General features: G+C 51.8%; 2 protein-coding genes and 1 long non-coding RNA gene across 4 annotated transcripts; 2 read left to right on the forward strand and 1 right to left on the reverse strand.

The window, feature by feature from the left end:
• The first annotated feature begins 6 nt into the window (after positions 1-6).
• Positions 7-6,409, forward strand: Zmynd10 (zinc finger MYND-type containing 10). Its single transcript, XM_027414461.2, has 12 exons — positions 7-2,260; positions 2,510-2,618; positions 3,733-3,849; positions 3,983-4,036; positions 4,159-4,296; positions 4,396-4,484; positions 4,582-4,682; positions 4,963-5,135; positions 5,369-5,494; positions 5,577-5,698; positions 5,819-5,944; positions 6,036-6,409. Exons 1-12 carry the CDS (start codon positions 2,169-2,171, stop codon positions 6,109-6,111), a joined length of 1,323 nt encoding a protein of 440 aa, XP_027270262.1. The 5' UTR covers positions 7-2,168; the 3' UTR covers positions 6,112-6,409.
• A 242-nt stretch (positions 6,410-6,651) lies between these two features.
• LOC100769756 (ras association domain-containing protein 1) lies at positions 6,652-16,639 on the forward strand. 2 transcript variants are annotated; one of them, XM_027414463.2, is made up of 6 exons: positions 6,652-6,937; positions 8,840-8,946; positions 12,142-12,246; positions 12,452-12,749; positions 12,870-12,985; positions 15,793-16,639. In XM_027414463.2, exons 1-6 carry the CDS (start codon positions 6,688-6,690, stop codon positions 15,937-15,939), a joined length of 1,023 nt encoding a protein of 340 aa, XP_027270264.1. In that variant the 5' UTR covers positions 6,652-6,687; the 3' UTR covers positions 15,940-16,639. The 2 variants fall into 2 exon arrangements, with proteins under 2 accessions (XP_027270264.1, XP_027270265.1); XM_027414464.2 differs by lacking the exons at positions 6,652-6,937; positions 8,840-8,946 and adding an exon at positions 9,424-9,679.
• Positions 8,083-9,269, reverse strand: LOC113835523. Its single transcript, XR_003485125.2, has 2 exons — positions 9,047-9,269; positions 8,083-8,925 (listed from the first exon to the last, which is right to left on the reverse strand). It is a non-coding gene; the product is annotated as an uncharacterized LOC113835523 (long non-coding RNA).

Genomic DNA, 16,639 nt, shown 5'->3' on the forward strand with positions numbered 1-16,639 from the left:
TGCTGGACTAAAGGTGTGCACCACTATACCTGAGCATATCTAGGTTTTCAATGAGTTTGCTGTTTTATTTTTGTTTTTTGAGACAGAGTCTTTTATATAGCACTGACTAGCCTGGAACTTTCTGTGTAACAGTTGCCCTTGAACTTGTGATTCTCCTGCCTCTGTCTCCTGTGTATTAGGGTTATAGATTTACTCTCCCACCCCTTTGTGTACAGGGCTGGGGACTGAAGCCAAGGCTCTGTGCACACTAGGCAAGTACTCAGCTATGACCACAGCTCTGGATCTGTAAACTGAAAGAACTAGAGTCAGATAGGAGGAAGAAATGCTCCAGATTACATTGCCAAGAAAGACCTCACTTGGGAGACCTGAGCTAAACCTTGCAAGGACTAAAAAGAGTATTCCAGAAGAAATAAGTTCGAGGGGTTGGGGATTTAGCTCAATGGTAGAGCACTTGCCTAGCAAGTGCAAGGCCCTGGGTTCAGTCCTCAGCTCTGAGAAAAAAAGGAAAGAAAGAAAGAAAGAAAGAAAGAAAGAAAGAAAGAAAGAAAGAGAGAAAGAAAGACAAAATAATAAGAAATAAGTTCAAAACCCTAAAGCAAGGCCAAATGTGGTCATGCGTTCTTGTAATGCCAACACTCGGGAGGCTAACATAGGAGAACTGCTTCAAGTTCAAGGACAGCTTGGACTATATGTGTTTAAAGCCAGCCTGGGTGACACAGTGATGCCTGTCTCAAAAAGCCACAGGAGTGTATGAGGAACTCAGAGGAAGCCATGAGCTTGGAAACAAGCATGGTGTTGCATGCCTGAAACCCCAACACTTGGGAAGCTGACAAAGAAGGAAAATTTGGACCAGTCCTGGCTCTATAGTGAACTCCAGGTTGGTCTTGGCTATATAATGAGACCCTGTCTCAAAGAAAGAGGAGGGTGTGCTGGAAAGATGGCTCAACAGTTAAGAACACTGCTCTTACAGAAGACTGGAGTTTAGTTCCCAGCACCCACATGGGACAGCTCACAATTGCCTATGACTCCAGCCCCAACGGATTCAATGTCTCTGTTTTCCATGTGTAAGCATTCCAGCTTGGACAGAAAGGCGTCCTGGCAGCCGAGAGCCAAGGACTACCACAAAGTCCCACTGCCCAACAAACCTCACACAAGAGATTTACTGGGAGGGAAAAAACCAGGCTGCCTCTGCTGGAACAAGAAGCAGCAGCAAACTGAGCAGGATACAAAACTTATATAGAGCTTCTTGGGAAGGGGGTGGGGCTTTCCAGGGTGGAGATTGGTGGGATTTCAGGTCCAGAGACCGGGCTTTTTACTCTGTAGGGTGGGGGCAGGGTCCAGCAGTTAGGGCAATTAGAGTATTGTGTGGGTGGAACCTGGCAGTTAGAGGTCCCCGGGGGAGGTGCCTGGCCACTCGTGTGGCACGAGGGACTTCCACTATGGGTACCTGCACACATGTGCACAGACACAAGCATTATTTTAAAATAAACTTAAGAGTGGGATGAAACAAAAATTGAAGCACGGAGGTAGGAGAAGGGGTGCTTCCGAGAAGCTGCCAAGTGCTGTGGTCTAGTATTTAGGGTGCGTGCAGGGGCGGGGTAGGCACAGGGAGAAGGTTAGGTGGACCTCTTTAGGACTCCTGGCTGCTGGGCTGAGCATGGGGACACAAGTCTTTAATTTTAGCACTAAAGAGACAGAGCAGGGGCCAGTGGATCTATCTCTATGACTTGGAGGCCAGGGAGTACCAGGCCAGCCTGGATCACAAAGACAGATCCTGACTACAAAAAAAATAAAAACAACATAAAAGCCTCGAGTGGAGTCCAGAGTGCAGTTACGTCGGTCTCGTGAGAGGCCGCTGTGGTGAGAGGCTAAGACGGAGTGGCTGTAGGAGGTGCTCCGGCCCTGAGGAGGTGTGGCGAGGGTGCCTGGAGTCTAGAGCCGCTTATTGGCAGTGAGGTGGGCGTGACAAGAACAACTCTACGCAGGCGCCAAGCTCACTCGTTTCCATGGCGACAGGGACCCACGCGCGGGCTTCAACGGCTTAGCAACTGTCCTGTCCCAGACTTTGGTCCCGCCACTGGAGTCTGTTAGTTTCTCCAATTCCGACTGCTGCCCCAAGCCAAAGGAATCCTGTCCCCACCACCAACCATCACCTCCCAACCCTCGGCATGGGCGACCTGGAGCTGCTGCTGCCTGGGGAGGCTGAAGTGCTGGTGCGAGGCCTGTGCAGCTTCCCGCTACCGGAGATGGGATCTGAAGGGTGAGGCAGCTGCAACCAACCGGTGGGGTCACCCGGTCCTTTAGTGGAGGAGCTTGGAACTGACATTGGAGAAGGGGTGTGGAGGGGCCTGCAGATGGGAGGCAAGGCTCTTTGAGATGGAAGCGTTCGGCTTCGGACGCCCCTCTGGCCTCGGGGTAGGGATCCCATAGGCTTCAGGAGACCCAGACCCCGCCCTCACTCCCGCTGCACATGTGTACACCCAATATACACACAACCCTTCGGGAGCAGGTGGAGTAAGCAGCATGAGAGCCTGGAGAAGCTGAACATGCAAGCCATCCTTGACGCCACTGTCAGCCAGGGTGAGCCCATCCAGGAGCTGCTGGTCACCCACGGGAAGGTACGTCAAGGCCACAGGATTCCTGCCTTCCTACTCGACTCTTTGAGGACACTGGGCACCTGTTCCTTCTGGCCTAGTATGCCTGCCATTCCTAAGTGAGAAAGAAGGATTGTTGGTTTTGTTATCTCCCAACCTTCCTATTTGACTGCCACGTGCCAGGATTGCAGGCATGCATCACTATGCCTGGCTACATTTCCTACTGCACACTAGGTGGATATAAGGGTTAATCAGGGTGACAGTCACGGGTCCTAGCTAGCCTAGGCTGTCGAGGGAGCACCCGTGGACAGTGAGACCAGAGGAGATTCCTTACTAAAAGGGAAGTGGGGGACTTTCACAATGGGAAAAGCAGCCTTTCTGACATAAAAGGAAAAAGTAGAAACCAGGAAGCTGCCTGCTGGAGGAGGGGCCAGGGGTGGCGCTAGTGTGTGGAAACTGGGTTCCTCTGCAAGAAAAAGGCAGAACTGGGCACTAGGGGATAGTCTAGGAATAGGGCATGGTAAAGGCCTAAGAGTGAGTCCATGGCACACAAGCACCTTGGCGGGCCAGGGGACAAAGACCAAAGTAAGGACATCAAGAGGGGGGCCGGAGAAATGGCTCAGCAGTTAAGAGCACTGGCTGTTCTTCCAGAGGACCCAGGTTCAATTCCCAGCACCCACATGACAGTTTACACCTGTCTGTAACCCTGCGATCTGACACTCTCACACAGACATACATGTGGGCAAAATACCAATGCAAATGAAATAATTATTTTTTAAAAGGGCTGCTACAATTAGGAAGACTAATTAAAAGAAAAAACACAAACAAAAAAAAAAGAAAAAAACAAACAAACAGGACTTGAAGAGGAAGGCTGGCCTAAAAGGGTTGCCCAGATAGAGTGGGTGGGATAAGGTGCGAAAGGAAACCTGACCAATATCCCTTCAGAGAGAGAGATGGAAGCAACAGGAAGTATAGGCCTACCTCAGGTACAGCAGGGACTTTGAGGGTACTTATGGAACCTGGGGGAGTCTAAGGGCCCAAGAGATTTGGAGAGCTAAACTGGGCTACAGCAGGGCCAGGAGAGCTGTGAGGCCAAGATGGGTCCATTTCATCTCTGTTCTTCCCCTGCCCTTTGCAGATCCCAACACTGGTGGAAGAGCTGATTGCAGTGGAGATGTGGAAACAGAAGGTGTTCCCAGTGCTGTGCAGGCTAGAGGACTTCAAGCCCCATAACACCTTCCCCATATACATGGTGGTGAGCTGACTTCAAGCCCCGTAAGACCTTCCCCATATACATGGTGGTGAGCTGCGCATTCAGAGGGTCCCGAACCATGACAGCTCACAGTCCCTGTGCCTCCTTCACATCCCGGACCCGTTCTCTTTGACAGGTACACCATGAGGCTTCCATCATCAATCTTCTAGAGACAGTGTTCTTCCACAAGGTGAGGCTCTACCCCTGCCAAGACACCACTTCTACAGGCCAGAGCCTGGTGGGGTCTATCTGTGGGGGAGGGCATCAACTATCAATACCGAAAACTGAAATATCCCCTTCCTGAACGCCCAGGAGGTGTGTGAGTCAGCAGATGACAAGGTCTTGGACCTAGTGGACTATTGCCACCGCAAGCTGATACTGCTGGTGGCCCGGACTGGCTGTGGTGACCCATATGAGGAAGAACGGTCCCAGGACAGTACCCCTATGCAAGTAAGTTAAGGTTTCCTGGAGTTGGTAAAACCTCAAAGGGAGTCCTCGCAGGCCTCCACAGGCAGGGGCGGATACTGTGTGCCTGTGCCCCCACCACAGGAGCTGCAGAAACAGGCTGAGATGATGGAATTTGAGATCTCACTGAAGGCCCTCTCGGTACTTCGCTACATCACAGACTGCGTGGATAGGTGGGCCACCCACCAGGGCCTGGGGCAAACAATAAAGGGCTGCCCCACTTGGCCTGTAGCTTCTGCTGACCCTACCCCTTCTCCCGCCTCCCTCTAGCCTCTCCCCGAGTACCTTGAACCGCATGCTCAGAACTCACAACTTGCCCTGCCTCCTGGTGGAGCTGCTGGAGCACAGTCCCTGGTGCCGGCGGGAAGGAGGTAAGGCCTTCCCCCACCTGCCTAAGACCTAACTGGCTGCTTCCAGAACATCCTTCAGGGTTAATGGAAGTGGACAGCCGCACAGTGCGAACATTGAGGATACCAAGGTGGTCTGGATTTTTGACTCTGAAGCAGACAAGTCCCGTGGACTCACCTTGTTTGACAAGTCTGGCCGCCCAGGCTTCCTGTTCTCAACCCTCCAATCCACACACTCAAAGAGAATGCAATGCCTGCGTCCAGTGAGCTGGTTCTCCTGCCTTCTCCCCCACCCCACCCCCAGGCAAACTGCAGCAATTTGAGAATGGCCGCTGGCAGACAGTGCCCCCCTCAGAGCAGCAAAGGCTAAATAAGCTGGATGGGCAAGTGTGGATCACCCTGTATAACCTACTGCTCAGCCCTGAGGCCCAAGCCCGATACTGCCTTACAAGCTTTGTTAAGGGACAGCTTCTTAAGGTGAGGAGCTCAATGGCTCTACCCATCCCCCACTGCCACCACCACTACCCTGCCTCACCCCCATTGTATCCCTGCCTGTCCCTGTCCTCTTTCCACAACTTGGACTTCTTGTGACATGGGAACTGGTGAGACATAAACCTTCCAAGTACACCCAACCCAACTTGGGGACTCCCTGTCTCTTGACCCTCTGGCCAGGACTTGTTTCCCAATGGCCTTCCCCGGATGCCTTGCAGCTTCAGGCCTTCCTCACGGATACACTTCTTGACCAGCTGCCCAACCTTGCGGACCTGAAGGGTTTCCTGGCCCACCTGGCCCTGGCTGAAACCCAGCCCCCTAAGAAGGACCTGGTGTTGGAACAGGTAGGCACCTCGAAGGTTAGTTGCTCGGGACCATGATCCGCTTTGCCAGTTCCTTCCTCTCCTCTCTATTACATTCTCTTAGATCCCGGAAATCTGGAATCAGCTAGAGCGAGAGAACAAAGGCAAATGGCAGGCTATTGCCAAGCACCAGCTGCAGCATGTATTCAGCCCCTCAGAGAAGGACCTTCGCCGGCAGGCCCAGAGGTAAGGTGTGCTGCGTGGCTCAAGACGGGTGCATAGGACATAGAAGGCATGGCCATGGCGGGAGGGAGTGCGTCTGTGCCCCTACCTGTCATAGTCAGATCTTCTTGGCCCCTCCCCCAGGTGGGCTGAAACCTACAGGCTGGATGTCCTAGAGGCAATAGCTCCAGAGAGACCCCACTGTGCTTACTGCCAAGCAGAGGCCTCCAAGCGCTGCTCCAGATGCCAGAGTGTGTGGTATTGCTGCAGGTAAGGGACCCCCGAACCTTAATCCCCCTAAGTTCCAACCCTGAGTCCTCCCACAAGCACTGTCATCCTCACGCTGCCCACACCCCTGCAGGGATTGCCAAGTCAAGCACTGGGAGAAGCACGGAAAGACATGTGTTCTAGCAGCCCAAGGTGACAGAGCCAAGTGAAGGCTGCAGCTTCTGACGGCCAGAATGTGACTCTGAGACTCGGTAGTTCTGCCTGGCTCCTGTCAGACCTCAATTTCTCTGGTGGTGAGCACAGCTGAGCCAAGTAGCGCTGCAAACCACCACCACCCGACAAACACACAAGCAAAGGCTCTTCGCTTCCTGCCCCACCCCACGAATATGTAAAGAAGAGAACCAGGCCTCAGCATCAGCAAACTGGCAGACAGGGTTGGGGGACGTACGAAAGGGCCGGATGTGCAGACCCTTTTCCTTTATCACAGTAAAGGGGACACGAAACTCATCAGTGTGGAGCTTTGCAGTCGTCGTTGGGGGCTGGGGAGGGGAGCTGGGGCAAGGACTGAAGGAAAGCCTGGGAAGGGGCTCTTGGAAAGCGCCCGCCCCTGTGCCCCGCCCCGCCCACAAGTGCACACTGTGGCCTCTCCTCGGTTTCCATTGCGTTCTCCTCCTCTCTTTCCCGCCGCCCTGCCTTGATCCTGGGGGCGGTGCCGAAGTGGCGGCCCCGCCCTGCGGCCTCGCCCGCTAGCGCCCAGTCCGCTAGAGTCCCGGCCTGACCGGGCCATGTCGGCAGAGCCAGAGCTCATTGAGCTACGGGAGCTGGCACCGTCTGGGCGCATCGGCCCCGGCCGGACCCGGCTGGAGCGTGCCAACGCTCTGCGCATCGCGCCGTGCACAGCACGCAATCCCTCGCAGCAGCACGTCCCGGGGCGCGGCCACCGCTTCCAGCCTGCGGGTCCCGCCACGCACACGTGGTGCGACCTCTGTGGAGACTTCATCTGGGGCGTCGTGCGCAAGGGCCTACAGTGCGCGCGTGAGTAGCAGCCCCACACAGCCGGCGATCACGGAACGGGAGGTCAAAGGCAGGAGCACCATGGCTGCGGGTCAAGTGGCAGCGGAGGGGGTCAGCAGCGATGATCCTGCAGACCAGGTCCCGTTACCTTGCCCCATCAGGGAGCGTGTTTGAGAAAGTGGTTTATCACGGTGTCACACTTCGTCCGTGCCTGGCGCACAGGTGGGCACAGGCAGATGTCTGTAAATAACAAGGTGCTGGTTCCAAGCTCTTTAAAGCGCCAGAACCCTTGAAAAGTCTTTGTGCCTACTGTGCCCTGTGCCTATATTCCCAGGTCCTCCTCTTCCAAAGGATTGGCACTGTGTTCCCCTCCAGATTCTTGGGTGACTTCACCCACATATGACAGGGGGCCAGAAAAAGTTACCTTGGTTGGGCTCCTTGTAAGTAGGAACCTTGTTGAGTCTTTTAGTCGAGGTTTGAGTCAGTGATCCAGAGGCTAAAACATGAACACAACCACACGCATAGTGGTCCTTCTGACCTGGGGATTAGCCGCAAACGGAAGTTAGACTCACCCGGGATACTTTATACCCTCCCATCGCCTTATGTCTAGACCTCTCAGGCTTCTTGAGTCCATTATTGAAAGTGGACCTTAGGTATCGAGGGCTTTGTTGTCGTTCCCTTTTGTTGTTGTTGTTTTGAGACAGGGTCTCACTATGCAGCCCTGGCTGGCCTGCAACTCTCTATTCAGACCAGGGTGAAACAGAGGTCCACCTGCCTCTGCTTCCCAAATTCCCATGTGTAGATGGAGCTGAGAATCAGCGCTTCGAGCCATATGGGAACTTAAGGGTGGGCTGTAGGCCTGTGCATGCCTAGAGCTCATTCATTCACTACCCGAGTATGTCACAGGTTCAGCTAGTGAAGAACAGTCATTTGTGACAGAATACCACATAGAAGCCTGGGCTGTGATACTGCAACATTTTCAGATAGAAACAAAGTTGCTCTGGAGGTGAGAAACCAGACAGTTTGGATGTCTGACAAGAGGTTGGTAAGGGAATCAAGAATGTGTAGGGTTTTGCTTCAAATAACTAGATGGACAGTGGTAACTTTTGCTGAGATAGGAACCCAGGGGTGAGTGGCAGTGGAAGAAAAGTGAAATTTTGGTGATGTACGTTTGAAATCTTTATTAGGCATTAAAGTGAAGGCACTACATGTAGGATTTGTCCTAAAGAGGCAAATCAGGTCCGCCTTGGATCTGGATCAGGTGAGTGTAGACAGAGCTGGGACAGTATCCAGATGAGGAACCTGGACATCAATTATTAGACCTGGGAGTCGGAACTGATGAAGGGGCTAGCAAGGAGCTACAGAGAAGCGACAAGAAACAGCTAGTGAGTGCTGTCCCTGGGAGTCAAAGGGAGCAAGCAACACAGATTTAGGACGGAACGACCCTGCTAACGTATACAGAGGGCAAAACATTAGATGTGTGCTTTGGGGATTGGCACACATCTGTAATCTTGGCACTTGGAGCAGTTGGAGGCAGGAGGATCTCCCGACTTCAAGGTTACCATTTGAGGTTAACCTGAACTACATGAGACCCTTTCTCAGAAAACAAAATAGGCTTGTGTAAACAAGTGAAGAGGCAGATGACAAATAGAGGAAGTCGTAAATTAAACACTTTTGTTTTCAAGTTAATGGCAAAGTGAAGTAGTAGCTCTGCGGTAGATAGGCAAACACAAGTGTTGAGCAGGGTAACAGCCTGAGGCCTTCCAGGCAGTTTCCAAACGTGCTTCCAGCATCTGTGTAGCAGTGGGCGGCAACCGCGTTTGAGAAAAAGCCAGTGGAGCCCAAATCTGTCGGGCAGAGGCTCCCTCAGTCTGTGGGTCACTTGGCCAAGCTCCTCCGCCTCACCGTCAGCCCTTTCTGCAGACTGCAAGTTCACCTGCCATTACCGTTGTCGTGCGCTCGTCTGCCTGGACTGCTGCGGGCCCCGAGACCTGGGCTGGGATCCCGCACTGGAAAGGGACACGAACGTGGTGAGCTCGGGGTCGGGGTGGGGGGAGTGTGGGCGGGGAGGGGACCTGGGGCTCGTCAGCCCTCCCTCAGGGGAGGTACCAGGCGCCGCACACAACGAACCTCCCAATTACCGATTTCCCGGCATCAGGGAGTCCACTTCTGCTTGTGGGTCTGTCAGGAGCTGACTCCACGCAAACACCACGGCCCACAAGCCATTGGCCGCGAAGTCGCGCCCTGGCACGCTACACGCGCACTTCTCACACCCCGCTTCCGGCCCTGAGGCAACGGCGGTGCACATGCGCGCGCGCACAGACACTTCCCTCCCTCTGGGAGGCGGGGCCGAGTGGAGATGCCTCAGAGATGAGGTCATTCCTCGGGGTGTAGCGTTGTGTCCCCGCCCCTCGCCCCTCCCACCATCGCCCCCCCCGCCGTACCATCAGCTCCAGATTCTGGTTGTCTAGCCCTAACGGTCACCGCGCGTTGCAGGCCTCTGCGCAAGCGCGTACAGACACGCTCACACGCACGCACGCACGCACGCACGCGCGCGCCCGGGGCGGTGGTTGGAGGCTCCGCACGCAGTGGACCAGGGATCGGGCGGGCAAGGCGATGGGTGAGGCTGAGACGCCTTCCTTCGAAATGACCTGGAGCAGCACGACCAGCAGTGGCTACTGCAGCCAGGAGGACTCGGACTCGGAGCTCGAGCAGTACTTCACGGCGCGGACCTCGCTGGTCCGCAGGCCCCGCCGGGACCAGGTGGGAGCCGCCCCGGGGCGGAGGGGGGTGCGGCCGGCCGGCCAGCCGGCGGGTGAGGGGCGGCCGCTCGAGCCCCGCCCGCCCCTGCCCGCCTCTCCGTGAGCCTCCCGGCGGGGCCACACGGAAACGGCCCCGGGAAATGTGTGTAGGGCTCTGCTCCTGGTTAAGCCGGGGTCCAGCGCGCTGGAACTGAGTACCCGGGCTTCCCTGGCTTGCGGTCACAGACCGGTTGAGCCAGGGCAAGCAGCTGCGAAGCTTGGGTGGACCCCAGGCGGGCGTTATTCACCCATGACTAAAGCCAGCCTCAGCCCAAACCCGCATCTTGATTTCGCATTTGGGCGCTCCTACTCCCTCCCTGGGGGAAATAAGGAAGTGGAGGAGGAGTCCGCCGGGAAGTGAGAAGTTTGTTTGGGAGGGGACCCTGTCCCTTCCATTTTCAGTCTTGGATCAGCCAGTAAAGTCCCCAGCCATTGCTGGGCCAACTCTGACACCAGATGCTGGGATGTAGACAATTTTCCGATCTTCCTTAACTTTGCTGGGGGGGGGTGCATAGTCAGATAGATGATCTTTGCCTTGGACTTTAAGCATTAGGAGCGGGAAGACTAACTGTAAAGTGTACTACCAGGGCAGCTGAATCTCTCTTAGAGTCTCCTAGATGTGCCACATTATCAGAGACTTTTCTGGGACTGTCGTGGTTGTGACCACCACCCTCAGATAATTTATTCTTGAACCTGAATACCTCAAAAGAGCACAGAGGCTGGGGCATCGGGAGAGTGAGGTGGAGACCGAAGGTTAGTAAACTTAGCAGCAGCGAAGTAGAATTCCTTATTTGAGCCAAAAAAAAAAAAAAAAATGGAGTTGTCTGTGGTGGTGGTGTAGGTGAGATTTTGCTACAGATTTTTTTATAGATGGGCTGCTACTTGACACCCAAAAAACTTTAGTCCAGACTGTAGATTCAGTGTGGGCCCCTGGGACTGTCTCCGTGCCACGCAGCCTGAGTCATCTTCTCTTATGGAAAGGTGGAAAAAACACAAGGTACTAGCCAGTTGAAAGGTATATGAAGAATTGTTAAAAAGCAGCTGAAGTTTGTAGCAAGTTCAGTTGGAGGATACTTATCTAGCTTGCATGATGGCCTGGCTTCCATCCACAGCATCGTTAATGAACTAAAATAAATAAATAGATTAATAGATAAATGGGAGCTGAGAAATAAGGTAAAATAAGGGCTGGGGATATAGTTCAGGGATTGAGCACTTGCCCAGCTTGTGTGAGGCTGTGGGTTCGATCCCCAGCTGAGACAGTGGCCATCCCAGCTGTGTTTGTACCAGGACCTTTCTGATGTCAACAGGAAGACTGAGGCAGTAAGGCCAAGTGAGTTTGGTTGAAGAAAATCAGTTCAGAGTCCTGACTGTTCTGACCCTCTCCACCCTGCCAGCAAACACCCAGTTCCTGAAGAGCTAAAAAAGCTTCAGGCTGAGTTTCCAGACAGCAAGGGGAAGAGCATCCTACCTGCTTGGTACTGATAGGATGGCCTCTGCCAGAAAGTTGCCTGCACATCTCTGGCAGATTAGAACCTGGCTTGACGCTGCCTTTGGTGAAGCTTGAGTCATGGGTAAATGCTATGTGACAGTGATTTCTCCCCTATGTGAGATGTGGTGGGGCTGGCCCCGTGTTGGTATTACAGAGATCACCTTTTCCCTCCTGCCTGCTGGTAGTTAGACTCCTGGTGTGTGTCAGCTCCCATGCTTCGCTCCCTGCAGTGCCTCAAGTTCTGTGCTGGTACAAAGTGGGAGACTTGGGCTGCCTTCTCCAGAATAAACTTTGACCCTACTGGTATTCTGGGCTCAGTTGAGATACGGTTTTAATTTTATTTGGGTGGGGGTAGTACTTGGAATGGAAGGGCCTTTCACTTGCTAGACAAGTACTCTGTCACTTTTATCCCCAAGAAGTGTTTTTACTTTAAACAACATTCCTCCCTAATAGTCCTTCATGTTTTCCTGGCCCCTTGCCATGTGCCTTTATTTGTCTTTATTTCTGTAATGCTGTTAGGGGCCATAACCAGTGCTGAGGTGACCCACCCCCCAGACAGCAGAAAGCCAAATGATTCTTTGTTGTCTTCATCTATAACATGCAAAACTGAGAGCAGTGACAAATTCAGGGGGTTTGGGTTTAGTGACAGGGCCAAAATCAAGATCCAAGGGGTGTTCTGGCTTTTTTGTTTTTTCCACCAAAAAAGCCTTGCACTTTTTTTTTGTATTTTTTTTTTTGTTTTTCAAGACAGGGTTTCTCTGTGTAGCTTTGGAGCCTATCCTGACACTCGCTCTGGAGACCAGGCTGGCCTCGAACTAACAGAGATCCGCCTGCCTCTGCCTCCCGAGTCTGGGATTAAAGGCGTGCGCCACCAAGAGCCCAGCTAAGCCTTGCACTTTTCAAGGACCCTGTATCCATGCTGGCCTGTCTTTTAGGACGAGCCTGTACAGCGGGAGACACCTGACCTTTCTCAGGCTGAGACTGAGCAGAAGATCAAGGATTACAATGGCCAAATCAACAGCAACCTTTTCATGAGCCTGGTGAGTTGACTGCTCAGGCTAGCAGTGTGGGGAGGAGCAGAACCCAGCTTTGTGCCAGATGGCTAGAGTTGTAGCCAAAGTCTTCTTGGTTGGCTCAAGCCGTGATCTATGCATACCTAGCCTAGCCCCAGGTGGACTCAACCCTAGCCTCTTCCATCTCCAGTAGAATTTCCTGTCATGGTATGGTTTTTCTTTCTCTTTTTAGAACAAGGATGGCTCCTACACAGGCTTCATCAAGGTTCAGCTGAAACTGGTACGTCCTGTCTCAGTGCCTTCCAGCAAGAAACCGCCTTCTTTACAGGACGCCCGGCGGGGCCCAGGGCGGAGCACAGCTGTGAGGCGCCGCACCTCCTTTTACTTGCCTAAGGATGCTATTAAGCACTTGCATGTTCTGTCACGAACACGGGCACGTGAGGTCATTGAGGCCCTGCTGCGCAAGTTCATGGTAGTGGATGATCCTCGCAAGTTTGCGCTCTTTGAGCGAACAGAGCGTCATGGCCAAGGTAGGTTTCCTATCCCAGCTCTCCCTGTGTAAGGTATATATCCCATACCTGTGCATTCAGGGGCTGGGGCACCTGAGCCTGTTTCTAATTCTTTATCCTTTCCCCCTGCCTGACCTCCAGTGTACTTCCGGAAACTGTCAGATGATGAGCAGCCCTTGAAGCTACGGCTTCTTGCAGGGCCTAGTGAGAAGGCCCTGAGCTTTGTCTTAAAAGAGAATGACTCTGGGGAGGTGAATGTGAGTACATAATCTTTCTTATTTTCTTATCACTAGACAAAGCTGGTAGTATGTAGCTACAATGAGGGTTTCAGGAGAAACTGGGCTGGAGAACAAGCCTGCACAACCTCTGTAAGAATATACAGGTCCCCGAAATTAAAGTATGGGTTTCCAGGACACTCAAGCCAAAGTCTAGAGCCTATCCCAAGAAACTAGGAAGAAACTGAATCTAGTGGTTCATACTTGTCATTGTGGGGCTTGGAATGCTGAGACTTGAGGCTTGCTAGGAGTTTGGGGTCAGTCTGGGCCACAAAAGCAAGCGAAGAAGAATTTTCCTAGCACTTTGTTGTTTCTTGGTGTGGAAATTGCTCCAAAGATTGAGGGATTTGACTGACTCATGGTGAGCCAACACAAGTTCAAATCTACACAGGTGTGGGCTTAGAGATGGCTTGGCAGTTAAGAGTTAAGAGTACTTCCTGCTTTTCCAGAGAACCCAAATTCTGTTTGAAGCACCCATGTTAGGTAGACCACTTTCACCTACAACTCCAGTTCCAAAGGATTTGACTTCTTCTTCTGGCTTCAGAGGGTAGCTGTACTTATGTGTGCATAACCCACACAGACACACACCTATAAAATTAAAACAATGGGGCTGGAAAGATGGTTCAGTGGTTAAAAGCACTTACTGCTCACACAGAGGACCCAGATTAGGTTCTTAGCATCCACATAGAGGGTTACTGATGCCCGTAATTCTAGACCATGCACACAGTGCACATATATGCTCACAGGCATATATATGTTTGTACACATGTCCACAGAAGTCAGAAGATGTTGGCTTCCCTGAAACTGGAGCTAAGATGATTGAAAGCCAACATATAGTTGGTGGGAATTGAACCCAGGTCCTAGCAAGAGCAACCGGTGCTCTTACCCACTGAACCATCTCTCCAGCCCCTAAAAACAAATCTTAAAGAAAAAAGCTTCACAGGTATAACCAGGAAACAGGAAGGCCTACTTTCAAGTGTTAAGACTTTTTACCAGCTAGGCACGTGAGGTCATTGAGGCCCTGCTGCGCAAGTTCATGATAGTAGATGATCCTTACAAGTTTGCACTCTTTGAGTGAACTGAGCACCATGGCCGGAGGCCAGGCTAAGCTACATAGCAAGGTCCTATATCAAAAAAGAAACAACAACAAAAAACATTCTTCCTAGCAAGGCCTAGTGACACTGGCCTGTAATCTCAACTACTTGGGCTTCTGAAGCAGAAGAATCACAAGTTCAACGTCTTCCTGGGGATATAAAGTAACCTAAAGGCCAGTCTGGGTTAACTTAGTGAGATGCTCTCTCAAAAAGTAAAAGGATTTGGGCCATAGTTCGGTGGTTCATGTGCTTAGCATGTTACATGCCTTTGGTTCATGTCTTAGGATTCCTATTGCTATGATGAAACACCATGGCCAAAAGCAAAAGGGTTTATTTGTACACTTCCACATCATAGCCCGTCATTGGAAGAAGTCAGGACAGGAGCTCACACAGGGCAGGATCTGATGCAGAGTCCATAAAGGGTGCTGCTCACTGGCTTGCTCCCCCTGGCTTGCTCAGCCTGCTTTCTTATAGAATCCATGACCGCTAGCCCAGGAATGGCCCCACCCACCATGGGCTGAGCCCTCCCCCATCAATTACTAATAAAGAAAATGTCTTACAGCTGGATATTATAGAGGCATTTTTCTCAAGGTTTCCTCCTTTCAGGTAATACTCGCTTGTGTCAAGTTGACCTAAAACTAGCCAGCACAATTCAACTCCCAGTAATGTTATAAAAAAGGCTTCTCACATAGGGCTCAGTGTGTGGCCCAGTGGTAAGAATATATGCTTAATATGCGTAAAGCTCAGCAGCAAAAGAAAAAAATCGGGATGACTAGTGGGCTGCCTGAGAAGGTAGCTTGAAGTAAAGAAAAATGTAGCTTGTTTACATTTATGAGACTCTGGGTTTGGTTCATAGCCCATTGTATTGTGGCAGGGGGAGACAACAGGTATTTGAGAACATGCCAATTTTTTTTTTTTTTTAAAGATTTATTTGTTATGTATACAGTGTTCTGCCTGCATGTATCCCTGCAGTCCAGAAGAGGGCACCAGACTACAGTACAAATGGTTGAGAGCCACCATGTGGTTGCTGGGAGAAGGGGCAATGCTCTTAACCCCTGAGCCATCTCTCCAGCCCCCTGTGTCTATGAGATAACTTTTTTTTATAAGATCTGTCTTTTATGCAGACTTCTCATGAAGATCCTAGCACAGACTATTTAGCCAAGAGCCTAATGTCAGCCTAGCATACTGATAAATACTTGCAATAGCAGCATTCAGCAAACAGACAGGAGAATCACAGATTTGAGACTAACCTGGGCTACATAACAAGTTCAGGGCCAGCCTTCGATATGTGGCAAGACTGTAACTCAAAGAACAACAAAAAGGGGCTAAAGAGTTGGCTTAGTGAAGAGCATGGCATCTTCACCCAGATGGCATCTCACAACCATCTGTAACTCCAGTCCCAAGGGATCTAATGCCCTTTTCTGATCTCTATGTGGCACCAGGCAAACACAAGATGTGCATACATACATGCTCGAGTGCGCTTGCACACATACATACAAACACCCATACACATAAAATAATTAAAACCAATAACAACAAAACCAAAACAGATATGGTTGGGGAATGAAAAAGGAGGTAATAGCAGGAAGCCCAATCCTAGGTTGTGTGACCACGAGGCCCTGGTCTCTGAAGAGGTTCTGCTAACTTCGCTATTTCTTACTGTGGCCCATATGTCTCTCCTCTGCCCCTTTGCAGTGGGATGCCTTCAGCATGCCTGAACTGCACAATTTCCTACGCATCCTGCAGCGGGAAGAAGAGGAACACCTCCGACAGATCCTGCAGAAGTACTCTCGTTGCCGCCAGAAGATTCAGGAAGCCTTGCACGCCTGTCCTTTGGGGTGACCTTTTGTGTCCCTGGGTGGCAGGAGGAAAATAGGCAATGCGAAGGGCGTGCCGTGTGAGTGTGAGCGGGCCCGTGAGGCCTGAGGAGTGTGTGTGTGTGGAGGTGGTCCTCTACTAAAGGGACTGAGCCCAGAGAAGAGTGAAGGAGCTGGCCCTCTCCAGTGGATATAACGGGGCATGGCTTTGCATCCCTCTGCCCCTTATATACTGGGTCGTACTCTGGGTAGCTGTTCCAGGCTTTCATCAGGGTGTCAGCTGTGAAAAGCTTAAGAGACTCCAGAAGCAGAACGAGGTTCTGTTTGCAGGGGTGAGGACCCGTATCTATGGGGTCATGATTAAGTCTCAGGATAGCCCAGTCAGAGCCAAGGATAACTGCTCAGAATAATGCAGACATAAGGTAGAGTCTGTTTCCCTCTTACAGTGCCTTATGACTTACACATATACCCTGAGGTCAGGGAGGGCTGGCAAGTGCAGCTACAATCAGTGCCTCCTCTAAGGAAGATGTTGCTGGACCAGACCCACTTCTTGATTGCCAAAGCCAGAGTCTCCCTCAGATACTTTTGATCGAAGTGTATGAATGTATGAAATGCTTTGTGGCCTCAACTGAATGCCTCCTGTGGGGAAAGGGATGGGGGTGTGACAGTCATCATCAGGGCCTGAGACCTGAGAGGATTGGCTGAATAAAGATTTAAGAACTTTC

This window comes from Cricetulus griseus, chromosome 4 (assembly GCF_003668045.3).
Source record: "Cricetulus griseus strain 17A/GY chromosome 4, alternate assembly CriGri-PICRH-1.0, whole genome shotgun sequence".
Classification (NCBI taxonomy): Eukaryota; Metazoa; Chordata; class Mammalia; order Rodentia; family Cricetidae; genus Cricetulus; species Cricetulus griseus.

Bases quoted from the DNA above. Each gene is read 5' to 3' on its own strand.
- Zmynd10 (XM_027414461.2), top strand. From the start codon at position 2,169: ATGGGCGACCTGGAGCTGCTGCTGCCTGGGGAGGCTGAAGTGCTGGTG. The intron at 2,261-2,509 runs GTGAGGCAGCTG...CTTCGGGAGCAG, and splicing joins CCGGAGATGGGATCTGAAGG to GTGGAGTAAGCAGCATGAGA. The intron at 2,619-3,732 runs GTACGTCAAGGC...TGCCCTTTGCAG, and splicing joins TGCTGGTCACCCACGGGAAG to ATCCCAACACTGGTGGAAGA.
- LOC100769756 (XM_027414463.2), top strand. From the start codon at position 6,688: ATGTCGGCAGAGCCAGAGCTCATTGAGCTACGGGAGCTGGCACCGTCT. The intron at 12,247-12,451 runs GTGAGTTGACTG...TTCTCTTTTTAG, and splicing joins GCAACCTTTTCATGAGCCTG to AACAAGGATGGCTCCTACAC. The intron at 12,986-15,792 runs GTGAGTACATAA...GCCCCTTTGCAG, and splicing joins ATGACTCTGGGGAGGTGAAT to TGGGATGCCTTCAGCATGCC.